This window comes from Galeopterus variegatus, unplaced genomic scaffold (genome assembly GCF_000696425.1).
Source record: "Galeopterus variegatus unplaced genomic scaffold, G_variegatus-3.0.2 Scaffold716, whole genome shotgun sequence".
Lineage (NCBI taxonomy): Eukaryota > Metazoa > Chordata > Mammalia > Dermoptera > Cynocephalidae > Galeopterus > Galeopterus variegatus.
In genome coordinates, this window is record NW_007726827.1 from 352,250 (window position 1) to 369,934 (window position 17,685).

The 17,685-nt window shown below is 40.1% G+C and overlaps 1 protein-coding gene across 4 annotated transcripts in view; it reads right to left on the reverse strand.

The window, feature by feature from the left end:
- The window catches only part of LRCH1 (leucine-rich repeats and calponin homology (CH) domain containing 1), a 208,366-nt gene that overhangs the window by 85,199 nt on the left and 105,482 nt on the right, over positions 1-17,685 (reverse strand). For all 4 annotated transcript variants that reach the window (XM_008571768.1, XM_008571765.1, XM_008571767.1 and 1 more), the window contains exon 3: positions 4,483-4,609. In XM_008571768.1, coding sequence (XP_008569990.1) covers positions 4,483-4,609 — 127 coding nt within the window. The remainder of the gene's footprint in view (positions 1-4,482; positions 4,610-17,685) is intronic.

Below are 17,685 nucleotides of genomic sequence, written 5' to 3' on the forward strand. Positions count from 1 at the left end.
AATATTTCAACAGATTGCTTATTATGTGACTGCAAAACAGAAGCCTCCCACTGTAATACTAGAATTACTTCAAGCTCCCCTGGGAAATTTTTTCCCCAATTGATAACTAAAAATATCTGACGTGGTTACCTATAGCAACACTACTATTTTAAGCAAAAAGATATGAAAGATAAATAAGAATGAATGGAAAATAATCTTTTTTTAGTCTGTGACCTTAAGCGAGACCAGTCCCTCCCTGTAGTTAAATAATGGTAACTCATTAAATTTTTACCAACTTCACAGATAAATGCTTTTTACAAAGATTGTGCTTGCTCATACACAGGGGGCAGTAAAGCAGAAAAAGCACAGGCTATAGAGTGGTCGTGTCCAGCGGGGTGGCCACAAGCCACGTGTGGCTGCTGAGCCCCAGCAATGTGGCTAGTCCCAGCTATGACGTGTTGTCAGTGTAAAATACACACTGGATTTCAAAGACTTAAGATAGAAAAAGAATGTAAAATATTTCATTAATGTGTTTTATACTGTATATGTGTTAAGTAACACTACTTTGGATATTTGGGGTTAAAAAAATATTAAAATTAATTGCACTTGCTTCTCTTTACTTTCTTAAATATGGCTACTAGTCCATTTAAAATCATATTTGCTGCTTACATTATATTTCCCCTGGACAGTGGTGGGTGAGGATGTCTCAGCTTAGGTTACAACTTAGCCACACCCGGGTGACCCTCCCATACGTTGCCCACTGTCTCTTTGACTTGGTTTCTTCATTGCAAGATGTCAAGAGCTTGGACTAGATGCCTTTTCAATCCCCTGTGGCTCTAATATTCTAGGACTTGAGGGTTCAATAGTTATTGCTGGTGGGAAAAAATGCATAAGGACCAGGTGATGACAGGGCAGTATCTAAGGTGCAGGCAGCCCTCGCTAGAGCTGGGCTCAGGACAGGGTACCAAAGAAAGCTTGGGGTGCCCCTTAAACCACCCAGCAGCTCGTGTGTCCTGGGGTTGAAACCAGCACTGTTCTACACGTGCCAGCCCTGCAGCTGACGAAGAGTATTTGAGCAAAGTCCTGCTCTAGTGTGGGGCTGGCTCCAGAGCTCAGCACACATACCACCTGCTAGCTGATGAGCTGGTCCAGATCTCTAGCAGCACAGCTGATGGACAGTACATGGTGTCACTTAAGCCCAGGGTTCAGTGGGACAGAAACACACATCAGCTGCCAAAAGGTTCCAGAGGACTGACCCCATCAGTGTGCTCCCCATCTGCATAGGAACCCAAGAGATAGGAAAAAAAAACTTTGTCATAATTGCCAAAACTTGAAAGCCATCAAGTAGTCCTTCAGTAGCGAAATGCATAAATAAACTGTGGTATATCCAGACAATGGAATATTACTCAGTGCTAAAAAGAAATGAGCTATCAAGCCATGAAACGACATGGTGGAATCTTAGATGCATATTACTAAGTGAAAGAAGCCAATCTGAAAAGGCTACATACATACATACATATCGTATGATTCCAACTATGTGACACTCTAGAAAAGTCAAAACTATGGAGACGGCAAATAGATCAGTGGTTGCCAGGGGTTAGGGTGGAGGGAGGGATGAATAGGCAGAGAACGGAGGATTTTTAGGGCACTGAAAATACTCTGTATAATAATATAATGGTGAATATATGTCATTATACATTTGTCCAAACCCATGGAATGGACAACACCAAGAATGAACCCTAAAGTAAACTATGGACTCTGGGTAATAATGGAGTGTCAACGTGGGTTCATCAATTGTAACTGTGGTGCGGGATGTTGACAATGGGGGAGGCTGTGCATGTGTGAGGACAAGAGGTCCATGGCAAATCTCTGTACTGTCCTCTCAATTTTGCTGTAAATCTAAAACTGCTCTAAAAAATAAAGTCTATTTTTTAAAAAAATTTTATTTGTATTGTATTTGCAAGACCTAATCCAAATTTTAGCAACCATGAATTCTGTGGCTTATCAGACTCCTAAAGGAAACATTAAAAAAAAAAGCAGCATATGACTATCAGTTTCATCCAAAACATTATTCTATACTTTTTATTTCATGGAGCCAGTTAAAATGGCACCTTCTGAATTACTTGGACTGCAAGATAGTGTCCCCACTCCAGCCCCACCCAGGCACAGCACCTGAAGGGCTCCACAGCCTGCCCCACCCATCTTTCTAGGTCCACTTTCCAGCATTCAGTAACAACAGTCAGCAAGCACTACTGGGTGCCTATCACATGTCAGGCATCCAGGATTCAACAGCAAGTTAGATGAAGTTCCTGTCCTCAAGCAGCTTTCAGGGTGTGGGGGGAGCCGGCACACAGAAAGCCAAGTAAGAAAACAACTGTGATTCTATGAAAATTCAGGGATAAGTACAGGCTGCTTGGCTTAGGAGCATCTAACTCAGGTTTGGAGGCGCTGGGAAGGCTTTTTAATGGAAGTGACATCTAACTTGGTTAAGAACTGACCAAGAAAGGAGGGGAAGGAAGAAGCAGCCCATGTAGAAAGAGTGACATGTGCACAAGCACAGAAGGGAGAATGACAAGGTGCATTCCCTGAAGGCTGCAACTTAGAGGGTGGAGGGGCCGGCGGCAAGAAATGAACCTGAGAGGTGAGCAGGAGCCACACTACGGAGAGCCTCTACTGGCCTGTGAAGGAGCTGATGGTGGCCTAAAGCTAAGGCAGAGGGTGTGAGGACGGAAGAGCTGGCCCCATTCTCCCCAGACTCCAGCAGGACCACGCTGCTTCCCACTCCCCAAGCATGCCACGTGCTAGCAGGGCCATCTTGCCTTTGGACAAGCTGTCCCTCTGGCCTTGAATGCTCTCCCCATCCCCGCCTTCTTCTTTCCATCTAGGAAACACCACACAGACTTATCTAAGGGGCCTCTCAGAGGTCTCTTCTTTTGCAAACCTTTCTCAATCCCAAGACTGAATTGGTCTTTCCCTACCTCATGTGCATAGTGCTTATAACAGAAACTTTGTAGGGGGGAGAGACAGGGAGTGCCTACATTACTATCTGTCTTCTTCCAGAATTGCCCCTGTAGTGGCAGCATGTAGAGGCAATGTGACCATTTGTCTTGGGAACAGCTAACTGGGTCAAGGGAGGACATCAGACCCAGATCTTGCCTGTCGGGAACCAGGGCCAACAGATGCTAACAGATCTCTGTTCAGTGCTTTAGCTGGGAGGACATTTAAACTTGGCATCTGTGGGCTAGGCAACCTCTGCTACCGAATGGAGAAGCAGAGAAAGCTGAGTAGGAAGACAAACTGCTGCATGGTCCCAGGCAACTGTCCAGTGTCTCGTTCTCATCACTCACAGTCCATGACCAAATGTCCTGACACTGAGTGATCCAACAGACAGACCCCTGCATCCTTAAAACGAGCCCTGTCTTTTGGTGTGAGCTAGTTGGAATGGGTTTCAGACAGTGCTATCACTGTCTGAAAAAGATACTTTTTATAGCTCTAATGCCTTTACGTAACAATTACTCATTTCTATACTAGAGTCAGAGTGAAGACATATGTGACATAGGTGCTGCCATTTCCCGCTGCAGACAGGACTAGGTGATCACAGCACTCCCTATCTGGGCCTCACAGGCTATCACCATGCTGCTCCAGGTGGCCCCAAAGGAGTCAGCACACAAGACAAAACTTACCAGCCGTCAACGGTTTAGGCTGGAGGCTACTCGAGGGCAGGTGCTATGTCCTTCACACTCTTCTAATCACACAGACGCTGTGCATGACACAAGGTCAGAGTGGAATAAAAGCTTGCTTGGAGAATATGCTATGACTATTATGTTTTAGCCTGATTGCTCACTCCTGCCTCTTCATTCACCCCTCTTAGCTCAGCAGAAGCCTAGAAAGGATTCATTCTTCCCCATTTTAAAACCATGGTGAATAATTAAATTAGAAGTGAAAGAGCTGAACTAGAACAGTGTATCTTGGCCTCAGGCACACACGTGTAACCTGTCTCTGTAACTTGTTCTTTTTTATCCCTGGGGATATGGTCACATTCTAAAGTTACATCGATTTGGAACAATGATTTTTTAAAATTTTTACAGAATCAGAGCATTCTGCTCTTTTGATTTTCTGATTTATTTCTATACCTTTTTAAAGTGTGGCCTACTAACTTATTGATAGATTACTTTGCCATAATATTTTAGCCATAATTTTTCATAAATTTATAGTTAATCTGAAAAAATTATCTAACTATAATATGATAACCTGTAAATTTCAGGAATTGTCAATCCTGTAAACTCCAAGAACTGTAAGCTATAGGAAACCTGTAAATTTCAGGAACTGTGCCTGTCACAGCAAAGCCGAAGTCCTCTCCTCACTTAATGCCTTTATCATATACTTCCCTTAAACAACTTAGGCTCCTTCTCGTCCAACTGCAGCGAAAAGTCTTCCTGGATACCTTGATAGGCCACCATCAGTCAACAAACAAAAAAGAGCATCTTAAAAACAGTAACATACCAACTCCATTAACTGTTTGAGCTGACCCATCTCTTCCGGCAGTGATCCAAGTTTGTTGTTACTTGCGATTAAGACTTTGAGAGGCAGACCACACAGGCAGGCGGGCAGGGAGGACAGCTGATTTCGACTGCAAAGACAATACAACAAGAACACACGTAAACAGAAAGCCCACTTCATCCTGCCGGTGAACACGTTTTCAACAAGGAAAGAAAAAAGAATGACCTTAGAAGACATTTTACAAATACAAAGACTCCAATACATTTCCTGTCTCTGTAATAACTCAAGTTACAAGTGTGTAAGGCAACAAAATATACTTTTAAAAAGGAAAGGCCTGGGCAGTTCTGAGGGAGACAACTTTTCCCAACACAAGAATGTCATCCAGCTCTCTGCAGAGGCTGAGCCCTTGGCCAGCCAGGAGACAGATGAACAGCACAGCCTGCACAACCAACAGCAATGGGACCCTGGTGCCAACAGTTCTCTCCTAACAGTGTGTGCAGGAGACTCAACCAGGACGAAAGCATCGTTCTGTCCATTTGAGTGGTGACAAGGAAGATAATTTTGCTGCAACTCACAAAAACCGCTGGGCCAATTTCCAATGTTTTGGCTCAACTTCCTTTTGTTAAAACAAGAGGAGATACAGTTTTAGTCTGTTTTGGTATCTGGAAGAGACCTAATTGAAAGAAAAAAGTAAAGTTGCTTTCTGGCAAAGTAAAACTGGAGCCCAGAAGGGGATTGGTTCAATAGAGTAGCCAAAAAAGTCTGAGTTGAGGTCTCACTTCTGCTGAAGAGATCCTCTACCCAGAGGTCTTTGAACTTTCTATCATTAATGCTCAGTTTTCTGAAAGATGGAAATATAGGGGATAAATGAAATCTATGAATCATCCATATTTTTACGCTAGCCATTTATTTCAACCTCTCCCCCAACAAGAAGCCCTTTTTTTTGCTCCCAAGTGAGGAGACAGATGGTTTTCCATTTCCCTGACTTTCTTTCCCTGCCGTTCTACTGATGAAGCCAACAGCCAAACAGTGAAAAATCTAAAATTCTGTATTTCATTTTATTGCAACTATTAAAACTTCTGTGTGTATGTGCACACATTCATACAGTTATAGAGGATGTGTCCTGTGTGCGTGCACTTACAGCACACATATATCTGTATAAGCAAGGCGGGGAAACAGACAGACTAGAAACACACCAAAATATAATCAGTGGTCATTTGGGGGTATACGTACAATAACTGGTTTTGGTTTTCTTTACTATACTTTGCTGTACTTTCCAAAATTCCTACAAGACAGACAGACTGGAAACACACCAAAATATAATCAGTGGTCATTTGGGGGTATAGGTACAATAACTGGTTTTGGTTTTCTTTACTATACTTTGCTGTACTTTCCAAAATTCCTACAAGTGCTTTTACAATCAGGAAAGAAAGTCATGATGAAAAGATAAACTTGATCTGGATGCTCATTACATGGGTGTTTCTATTTGTGAAAATCCACCGAGTGCACTTTCTGTATGCACGTTATATTTCAGTTAAAAGTTTTACAAAAACCTTTAAAAGTTAGCCAAAAGGCATCTTGAACTGATGCACACCGAAAAAGCAGGAGCTGCTCTGTGGAAAGAACCTTTCCCCTCTGGGCACTCTCCTGTCAACGCCCTCACAGCTCTCCTACGCCAGGCTCCCAGTGCCCAGGTAACTAGGTTGTAGTGAGAAAAGATACAGCCATGTCTCATCTCCACTGCCCAGATCTGCAGAGAAAGCTATTTTCAGAAAGGGGCAGAAGGAGAAGAGCTCTCTCTAAGGAGGTCCAGCAGATGCAGGGAGGAGGCTGAGAGTCCGTCTGGGGATTCCTGACACTGGACCAGTTGGCTATTCAATTCCCTGGTTCAAGGATGGAGAGGACAAGGGTAATGGGCTGGCACTGGCACTCTCTCCTGGTCTCTGGGGACAGAGAAGGGGGAACTAGGGCTACCAGCCTGTCTTTCTGTCCTCCCTCATCCCTCCTGCTGCCCTCTCTCCCCCACAGGCCCAGTGGGGCTCTGTTGGCTGGATGAGGGGTCTTCCTGGTTGTATTAGTCTGTTTCTGTTGCTTATAACAAAATACATGGACCTGGGTAATTTATAAAGAAAACAAAATTTATCGCTTACACTTTCTTTTTTTTTTTTTGTCTTTTTGTCTTTTTTCCGTGTCCGGCAACGGATCGCAACCCTCAGTGTTGCCCCCGTACCGGACTGGGGACCGGCAACGGGATTGCAAGCCTCGGTGTTGCTCCCGCGCCTCGCTCAGCCAGTGAGCGGGAGCCGGTCTGCATGTGGGATCCGAACCCTCGGACAGGAGCGCCGCCGCGCTTCCCAAGCGGCGCACCGGGCCAGCCCTATCGCTTACACTTTCTGAGGCTGGGAAGTCCAAAGTCCATCTGGTGGTGGTGATGACAGTGACCCAGGGGTCTCACATTGCAAGGCGGCAGAGCAGAGAGAGCACAGAGAGACTGTCCTCTCTCTTAAAGCCCTGAGAACCACTCCCTTGACGACCATTCTTAATCCATTCACTATGTCATGATCCTACAATCTAATCACTTCTTCAAGGCTCCACCTTTCAATTACCATAATAGGATTTTCCACCCTCTTAACAGTCACAGTGAGGACCAAGTTTCTAATACATAAAACTTGGGGGACACAATTCAAGCTTCAGTGAGTTTGGGGGGAACATAATTCAACCCATTACATTGGTTCTACCCCAACAGGGCTTTCTTCAAGCTCCAAAAAAGTCTCCTTAGACTCTACCTCCAGAAAAGAGAATTCAGTTTCTTAAAATGTGGCAAGTAAATAATTTGAAATATAATTTGTGGTTATAAAATATTTATTCATGTGCAACTTCATTAAACAAGGATTGGTAAATAATGTTGATAAGGGGCCGGACCCATGGCTCACTCGGGAGAGTGCAGCGCTGGTAGCGCCGAGGCCGCGGGTTTGGATCCTATATAGGGATGGCCGGTGCGCTCACTGGCTGAGCGTGGTGCGGACCACACCATGCCAAGGGTTGTGATACCCTTACTGGTCAAAAAATAATAATAATAATAATAATGTTGATAAGGCAATTCCATTATTTTGGAGCCATATTTAAACTTCCTTTTGAAGGAAAGACAATGGGAACAAAGATTAGTGTTTTCAGAAATTTCTATACTCCCATTTTTCGCAGAACTAACCATTACATGTTGAGATCTTTCCTACATTTCTTTGCTTGAAAACTGAGAATTAAATTCTTCCCAGTCTCACTGCTTTGATGCCGGCATCTAACTAGATAAGCAGATAAGGAATTGGGAGAGTTGTTTATCACAGCATTTTAAGCAATGCATAGAAGGCTCTGCTTATTCAGACACATGAATGTTTGAAATTATGTGGGTTTATTCTCACTGGAATTCTTCTAGGGTGTGTATTAACTTAAAATAAAATAAAATAAAATTTAAGCTTGTGAAAGCAGTCATGGTCTCTTTGATGGGAATGAATTTTTTTTTACATTAAAAGCTGCTGATGGAATAACCTATCTCCTATTTAAGTCCTGTCCATTCCTCATTCACACTGTAGTTAATCACTGGTAGACATGAAAATCCACGATACCAAGAATTAGTCACAATACAGCATGCCGTAGACCTGGGGCACATTCTCTCTACTTCATCCAGCTGTTCCATCAGCCTCTATTTCATGTATTTTATCACAGGATGTTCCTGTATTACTTGTCATTTCCCCAATAGAAAAAGGAAATACACATGCACACAGAAACCCATTAGCTCTCCAGAAAATATTTATGAAAGAAAAGAGAAACTGCATTCCCTTTAATCCTCTACCCACTAAAGACCACACCAGCAGCCTCAGCTTTTTGAAACCAGTCATCTGGCAGCAATTTTTCTTAAGCAAATAAGTGCCTCGGGCTGCAATCCACTTCCTAGCCCAACTTGTCTCCTGCAGGCCTCTGTGCTGTTAACAGGCCCTTGTTCAAAGAAAGAATGTTTAAAAATAAGGCCATACAATACCTGATGAGGTAATGGCCAACATTTATTTTCCAATCTAGCTTATGAGCCACAACTAAAAGCAGAATTTTGTTTATTATTTATTTTTGCTTACCCATTACAAAAAAAAGTAAATTTCAGGGGGAAAAGAGCTGCCCATTTAGAAGTAGAGATTACAGATTCAGTCATGGTGGCCTGAGCCTTCTCGCTTTCACCAGAGCCGAGCCTGCCACTGTTTCTGGCCACTGTCCCGGGTTACCGTTCCTGCCCAGTCTGGTTAGAGGATGGGGTGGGAGGGTGTGAGAAGAGAGGGAAGGCAGTGAGTGGGCTTGTACTAGATCTGCATTTATTGCTAATGCTTCATCATCCATCTTTTTCAGCTGAATGACTCCTGGATAGATTTATTTGTCTATTTCTTCATTTCAAGATGAAATAAGGCAGCTCAACATAATCTAAACATTTCTGGGAGCCTAAATTTATAGGATAAATTTATCTTGGCTAGTGGTTTATCAAAAGGTTATTTTCCTTAAAATATGATTACAAAGACATGTTATATTCTCAAGTGTGATTTTATCATCAGGGCAAAATACACATTTTTAAAATTCTCCTGGAATATACCTCTATGTTTAGTGACATTGGATAACAGAACACGGAACTCATGTGGAAAATAATTTATAGAAAAATTTCTATAACAGAGTCACATACTTAATTGGCTCCTTGGTGTGGTAGAAAGGTTACCAATTGCAGAATCAGAAGACCTGGGTTCAAATTCCATCTTGGCCACAAATCATCCTTATGACTTTAGGTAAGTCATTTAATAGCTCTTGTTTTCTGGGCTATAGAACATAGATAATAAGACCTTCCCAACATGAGATTATGGATGTGAAAGTGTTCAGCCCAACACTAAATCCATATGTAAAGATCAAACCATACCCAACCACTAATGAGGCAAAGCAATAGGCAGGTGACCAAAAAGAGCGTGTGTGCTTAGCCGGATTTCATATACTAATTTTATTAATTGTATTTCCTAATTGCTAAAATTTCAGCCACTTTTAAAATGTGATTTAATGATTCACTTGTTGAAAACATATACCAATTAAAAATAAAGATGATCGCTCAGAGACATGATGAGGAAAACCAGACTGGGCTATAATATTTCAGGCCAAAACAAAGTTATCGCTTTTCTAATCTGAATAAACAAAACTAGAACATACAATCAAATGATTGGCCTTTTCTCTCCCTTCTTCTCTCATTCCAGGATCCTACCATTTCCCTGGAAAAAAATAAATACCCAGGGATCACCATCTCTATTTACTACTTGGTTTTCAAATAATCAACAGAAATAATGATGTGAAATCACTAACCAGCACAAAACGATTAAGACAATGCCACAGGCCTGAGTCTACAGGGTCACAGAGAAAGCTGGGCAGGTTTCATGGCGTGGACACCTCAGGCTCAGCAAGGGAAGGGAACTAACAAGTATGCAGTAGTTACTGTTACTGTTTGATTGAATATTATTATCTCGGCTTGACTCTTGACCTACAGTAAAAGCAGTTATTTTATTTTAGCCAAGTAAGTTTCTGAAGGGAAGGGAACTAACAAGTATGCAGTAGTTACTGTTACTGTTTGCTTGAATATTATTGTCTCGGCTTGACTCTTGACCTACAGTAAAAGCAGTTATTTTATTTTAGCCAAGTAAGTTTCTTTTTTCACAGAATACCTCACCTAATTCTGTTTGCAAGTTTTTTTGTTGCATACCCTGTTTGCCTTTCATTAAAGGCAGAGTAACTTTTTTCTGCTTTGTATATGACACCTGACTGTTGTCTTCATACACACACAACAGTGAACAACATCCATAGAGAACCATTTCCTTTTTCTTGCTTGTTCCATTCTGAAAAATCCACAATGGCAAATGTATCATCCTGGTTTCCCCAAATGACTGAGTCCTCCCGCTCATCGCCAGTCCTCCCCCTTCATTCCCACCATCATTATACGTCTAGAACAATCACCAATAGCAACAAAAGCCTTGAAGTCAGCTGGTGGTATTTGGTCAACTTTAATTTTATGTTATAAAGCTAAAATCAAATATAGACCATGTTTATGCTCAATTGTACAACTAAAGAAATAATATTTTACATGAATTGTTTTAAGACAGAAATTTGAGATTAAGTCTATACATGCATCAAGTCTGGGAGCCCAAGTTTAAATCTAACTTTCAAAGCAATTATGCTAACTACAACTTGAGTGTGAGAATCATTTGAAAACTTAAAATGTTGTAAAACTAGAAACACAGAATCATTATTTCAACAGAATCTTGAACCAGCTCTTGAAAGCTATACCAATCAATTTTATATTCCACATTCGTGAAAGCCATGTTTTGGGAAGGTAAAGGATTAACTTTAGAAAAGAGAACTGGAAGAAAAGCAAGAAGCAAAAAATGAGCATCTAAAGCAACTCAGAATTCATGTAAATGTCTGCAACAGCCATCTCACTGTGCATTTCTGCTGGCATACCTGCACCATATTTGGGCTCCTGCAACTGAACTGGTTTCCCACAATAACAGCCTATCAGTCTCCTCTTGAGTATAAACAAACCATTGCTTAAAATATTCTATTTTTTTACTCCCCTAACGGTCAGCAACCACTGCTACCAATGTCTACAGTTAGATTTCAAAGGGCAACTATTGATAACTAGCTCTGTTCAGTTATTTTCTCTCCTTTGTTCTGAGGGTTATTCAATTCCAAAAGGACAAGACCTATATTGTACACTAAAAACTAAATTTTCTTCATTTTAAAATGAAACTTAATGCTCAAAATCAAGGGAGACTTGGATATTCAAAGAGAAGTCAAAATCCAATACCAGCAAGAATATTGATTGACTAAACACCTTCAGAGGCAACAACCTAGGTTTGGGGTTTTTAAGTATATTAAGACTATAGTGGTCTGAACCCTATGTCCTGAAAAATACACTGTGTAGACACTGCTGCTGGCGCATAGGAAAACCACCATTAACTGGCTAGGAAAGATGTATGGGTACTGGAGTTAATTGTCCCACTTTTTGGAGCTATGTTCCAGGTAGAATGGACTCTACCAAGAAGGTACCCCTACATTACTTCTTTATGCCACCCCACCAAAGCCAAGAAAAAACTTTTTTTTACTTTAACATTTTTTCCCCACACGAAAAAATAAAGAGATATTAATACAGACTTAAATGAGCACAGACTACTGAGATCAATTTTTACCCAGGCACACTGAGTTAATTAAAAATATTCACAATACAAATTAAGATGCCTGAATATTACTGTTTCTCATTTGAAGATGTGTGCCTCTCCATCTATTTCTAGGAATCTTTGTGTAATACAGATTGACATGCATGATTATTAGTCTATGTACACCCTCTTTTTCCTACTCATCCTTCCAAGGAAATGAGTCTTCAGAGAGTTTCTATTGTGTAACTTGACAGTCACTAATAACTGATTCTTCTTAGCTGCTCTAACATTTTTACACACCAGTAGCATAACCTCTACCAACGATACTATAAAATCCACTTATTTTACTCAAATACTATATCTTTCACCACCACTTTTCTTAACCTGTATTGCAATTTGTATGATGATATAGCATGCCACAAAACTTAATTCAACAATTCAAGAAACATTTCTTGGGTAGTAATTACATCTAAGTTATGATATATGTGTTGGCACTTGGACAAATACCATTTTATTTATATTCACAACAATCCTGTGTGCCTTAGGCTTTGGATCAGTCTGGGGTCTTCCCTCTACACAACACAGCCTCTCCTCATGTACTCTGGAATAAAACATGAAGGTAAGCCAGGAAAACAGGAGGAGGAGAGCACAGAATTCTGAGCAGGAGGCAAAAGAGATGCTCGACTAGCAGTTAATGATTGATTTATGTAAAAAGGGGTGAAAGAAAGTGGTCAAAGATAATTTCTGAGATTTCAAGCTGGGGTGCTGGAGAAAAACAGTAGGAGCATAAACTGGAACAAAGGTCCAAGATATGCTAAGTAGGAAATGAAGAAAACAGGCTTAGTTTAGCACGTGCTGAACTCTGGGGAATCAATGGAACATCTAAGAGGAATAGAATGTTCTGCAATTGGAGAAATGAGGACCAGCGCTCGAATGAGTCAAAGGGTGGAGAATATATTTGAGAAACAAGAGGCATGTGGTCTGAGACAGAAGATTTAAGGACCAGAGTTCTGGGGAATTCTAGCATTAAGGCACAGGAAAAGAAGGAACATCCAGACACAGGAATAAAGAAGAAACACAGGTAGAAAAGTGACCAGGAAAGCACGTGACCAAATCCAAGGAAGAAGGTGCCATGGTGTCAAATGCTGAAAACAAGTTGATTATTTTCTACATTTACTGAGTGCCTGCTTTATTGGAGAAAATAAGAAATAAATAATATATGAAATGTATATGAATCCTAAAACTTTACCCCTAACAAGATTAGGCAGCTCTCCAAGCTGATATCACCTACATCTTACCTGAAACACCGATCACATATTTTTTGTGTGTGTGACCGGTAAGGGAATCGTAACCCTTGGCTTGGTGTCACCCACACCACGCTCAGCCAGTGAGTGCACCGGCCATCCCTATATAGGATCCGAACTTGCGTCCTCGGCGCTCCCAGTGCCGCTGCGCTCCCAGCACCGCACTCTCCCGAGCGAGCCACGAGTTCGGCCCCTGATCACATATTTTGAAAGTGCTGTAGCAGCAGATATTTCCTACTCAGGTTCTAAAGATGTGTTAAAAAATTCAGTGACTCCAAAGGAATAAAGAGAGTGAAACTTCCTTGATGGATCTTATCATATAAGGTGGAATGAAAGGATTCCAGGCTAGACCTGAGACCTCTTTAAACAAGTGCCTGCAGGCCTGCACTGCTGTCAAAGGCTCAAAGGGATTCTCTGCTGAAGATCCCAGGCTGTCCCATCCTCCTGGCAGTGAGGTCACAGTGGTCTGTTTTTGGTACTAATTTACTAGAGGTGCCACGACTCGTAACAGTTTAATTAAATTCCCTGAAGATCACCCATTGAAATAACTGACCAAAAAAAAAGTAAATGTGCTGCCCTCAAAGTGTGCTAGGTACTGCCTCAGTGTCACGCCCACCCTCCACCCCCCCACACACAAGCTGTCACAGGATCTTCAAACTTTAGGACACAAGATCTGAAAGGAAGAATTTTGCAATTCCTGCTGAATTATCACTGCTTTTTTCTTCCTATACTCCTGTTCAAATAGTTCATGAAGCTTCACAATTCTTATATGTGGTGATAAAAATTTGAATCATTTGGTTTATCAGGAAACCGATTGTGAATGGTTTTGAAATGGGCAAAAAGATCCCTGGGTGTCTATTCTAAGCATACCCTTCCAGGTTATCTCTGCTTGCAGACAGAAAATGTGTTAAGAGTGGAGGAGCTGTGAACCCCCAAACTGAAATGTCAGATTTAGTGGATTTACTAGAACCTATCATACAACTCTCTAAGAACATATTTGTTTTCAAACACATGTAAAATATTTACAAAATTGATTATGCACAGGCTACAAAGCAAATCTTGGCCAATCTAACGAATCTACATCAAGCAGTTAAGCGTTCTCTGGGATAATGCAATGAAATTAAAAATGTATTTTAAAAGATAACTCAAACAACTATTCTTAGGAATTTAAGGTCAAAGAAATAATACCAGTAAATAGAAAAGATTTAGGAATGATTAAAAGAACACTGCAAATCTAAACTTTTAGTAGTCTGCTAAAGCAATATGTACAGGGAAATCCATGGCCTTAAATGCTCATATAAGAAAAGAATAATAACTAGAAATTATTGAGCTAAATAGCCAAAACTCTAGAAATTAGAAAAAGAATAAACTTATAAGAAAATAGAAGAAAGGAAATATGATAGATAAAATCAGAAATTAATGAAATAGAAAATAAAGAACCAGGTCAATAAAGTCAAAAGCTGAATAAAAAAATAATAATTAAAACAAACTTCTGAAGAAATGAATAAAAAGAAAGAACGCACAAATTTACAATATTAGAAATAAAAAGTGAAACCAACATAGTAGAAACTTTAAAAATACAAAGCTTTTCCCTTGTTTAAATACTTAGGTTCCTTCTGGAAAATTCCCTAACAACTATTTTCACAATGATGAAACTGTCCTAAGGGGCATGGAATGCAATGGAGACAGTGTTCAACAAGGTAACAAAGGTGAAAGTGCTTAGCAAACCACAAAATGCCAAGGAAATATACCCCACTCCCTTCTGTTATTTATGAAATAGTACGACCTAGGGATAAATCACTTTCCTCTGTCCTCTCTAAAATAAAGAGTTGTTGAAGGGCTCAGATATGATGGTGTGAAGCCTAAATTCTATTTAGCTATCAAGAAGTGGTGTTGATGATGATTACAAAAACCCACACCTTCTTTTACATGTGTATTTTTTTTTATTTCCCCTTCCTTATCTACAGCAAGTGTTATAAGACTTGATAAACTGCAGTGTTCTTAGAGGAACTGCAAGAAGTTGATTATTGATGAAATGGCAATGTTTCAAAGGGTTTTTATCTATCTAGTTAGAAAAATAAATGTAATTTGTAGCTGGTTCACTTTGGGCTTGCAGAATAATCTTTGAGAATTACTATAAATGAAAAATCTATATAATGTACTAGGAGTTGGTATTTACCTCATTTCCAGACAGTAAATATTCAGCACAAAGATCTTGACAACTCTATTTAGATCAGACACAGAATAGAAAACGAGGACAAAAAATTCTCACAGCACTCTGGCTATCAAAGCCATAATATCCTTTTTGTGTCTCTCTGTTCTTTTTTTCAGTACCAACACTGATCTAAAAAACATCTGTGATCAGGTGATGTGCATAATGGAAAAATCCTCTTTGGCAGTCTTGTCAAGTAATGGAACCTGATAAGAAATATCCAATTATTAACTCATTCACACTTAATAAAGCCTGTCAGCTACCGATGCCAATGGACATAATTTTACAGGCACAATAATTTATAAACCCATTAAAATTTTTAGCGACCACTGGCATTAGGTTCCACCTTGAAAACAAATGACCAATGAGCACTTGAAAAGGCAAAACTTCAGCCATATGTGGCTGGCTGTACAGGAGGACCGGATGACCCAATGGTTAAAATTTTTAGCGATCACTGGCATTAGGTTCCACCTTGAAAACAAATGACCAATGAGCATTTGAAAAGGCAAAACTTCAGCCATATGTGGCTGGCTGTACAGGAGGACCGGATGACCCAATGGCCTCTTCCAACTCTGCTATCCTATGAAAAATAAAGGATTTTCAAATTTTAAGATAATACTTTCAAATTCCTACTCAGTTCACTATGTTTTGGTCTTTCTGCTGATCTGTCATTTCACAAAATACAATGTAGCTACCAAACTCCAGCTCTCTCTGTATACAGACTATACATATAGTAAAGTATTCTCATTTTCCCTTTGAATGAGATAAGATCTTCATGAAAGAATGTGGGATACAAGTTTGTACTGAATTGAGCAAAACTTCTTCCCTTTTCCAGTTTAGGAAGACGCCATCAATATTCTCATTTTCTAGAGAGAAGAAACACTGTCTTGCAATTGACCTTCAGAAAAATGTCTGTGCAAGAAAAGGGTACATTTCTTAGAGATGATGAAAATTAATTTTTAGTTCACAACAAAAAATATAAAATCTGTGCTTTCTAAGGCAACCTTAGTGTGCAGGATACTTTCCCCAACCCTTCAACTAGAGATATTCTGAGGATTAAAGATTATTTCTCAGAATGACTCCCAAAGGAATGTGGGGATACAGGTTATACAGCCATCAGGAAGTTGGCTCTTTCTGTACATTGTTCAGCAGCCAAAAAGGATGCCAGGCTGTGGAGAAAGCAGCCAAAGCAGATTCCTTTTATGGTGTGATAACATTTTGTTCAAGAGACTGCCCTCCCCTTTACAGGCAATCTCTCAGAACCCACTCCTGGTAGGTTGGGAGAGACAGGGGCTTCCAACAAATAAACCAGGCCTGGCTGGGTGTGTTTCACCCTAGGAAGGTAAAACCACTCACCCCACAAGCTCTGCAATCAATTCTGTAAAAATTTTTTTTTAAAAAAGTTCTGTAAAGAACTTTCATTTTTTGGCGGCTTCTATCCCTGAAACTCTCAGAGATGAGACTTTTACGCCAAGGTCTCTATTGTTAGATTCACAACGCCTGTACTGTTGCCAAGAGTTTTGCTACTCTGGGTTATTCTATTTTGCTGAGGTCCATTTTCTTCATAAGCTTCATCAACAACAACCTCTCCAACAACTTAAAATAGAGTTTAGACTTGGGAGGCTTTCCTGTGTAACTCAGGTTCAAAGTGTTTGTTCCTATATAGGAACAAGTCTCACTTCATCATTTTTATTGTTCTTGGCCACATTTCTTGGATTAAGACACTTTATAACAGGAAGAAACACAGTGGCACATATACTAAACTAACATAAGCTTTTGTTGTGAACACCAAGAAGCAAGGATTAAAAGCCCAGATCTTCAAACACAGGCTTCCATAAACAGCAATAAATTACTATTTTCCACAAAAATAACATTTCTATCATGTGAGAAAATGTGGAAAACACTGAAGTGTTTTTAACTGCCCTTCACAGTGAAGTGTTTTTCATGTACTGACTAAGCCCATCTCTAGTCTAAGACAGGAATAAGGTGGTTGGCACCGAGTAGCCTTTGCCTTTTGACATTTATAGATAACATCACTAAGAGATCCTGTCAGCCAAGAGGCTGTGACATACTGCTACCACCACTATCACAATTATCATCAACATCATTATCGTCACCATCACCATTGCCATCAAATATTTATGGCTGTTTACCCTGCTGGAATACACAATACATCCCAGAGCATGTAATTAATTCTGAACGTTGCCCATAAATTCAAAGTAGCTTCATATGGTATGTCTCTGACTTTGGAGTGTGAAAAATCAGAATTTTCTAAATTTAATTTATTAAGAGAGGAAAATAAATTTTAATGCAGTGAGACCATGTTTAATTTTAAATACAGAAACATAAGATCTGTGAAAATCTGGAAAGCAGCTTCTTTGCAGTACCTTATCTAACAAGTCTTTCTTCATAGTTAATAGAAATATGTGGAAAAATCCTAAGTACTACAGAAAAGAAGTGTTTTGGGATACTT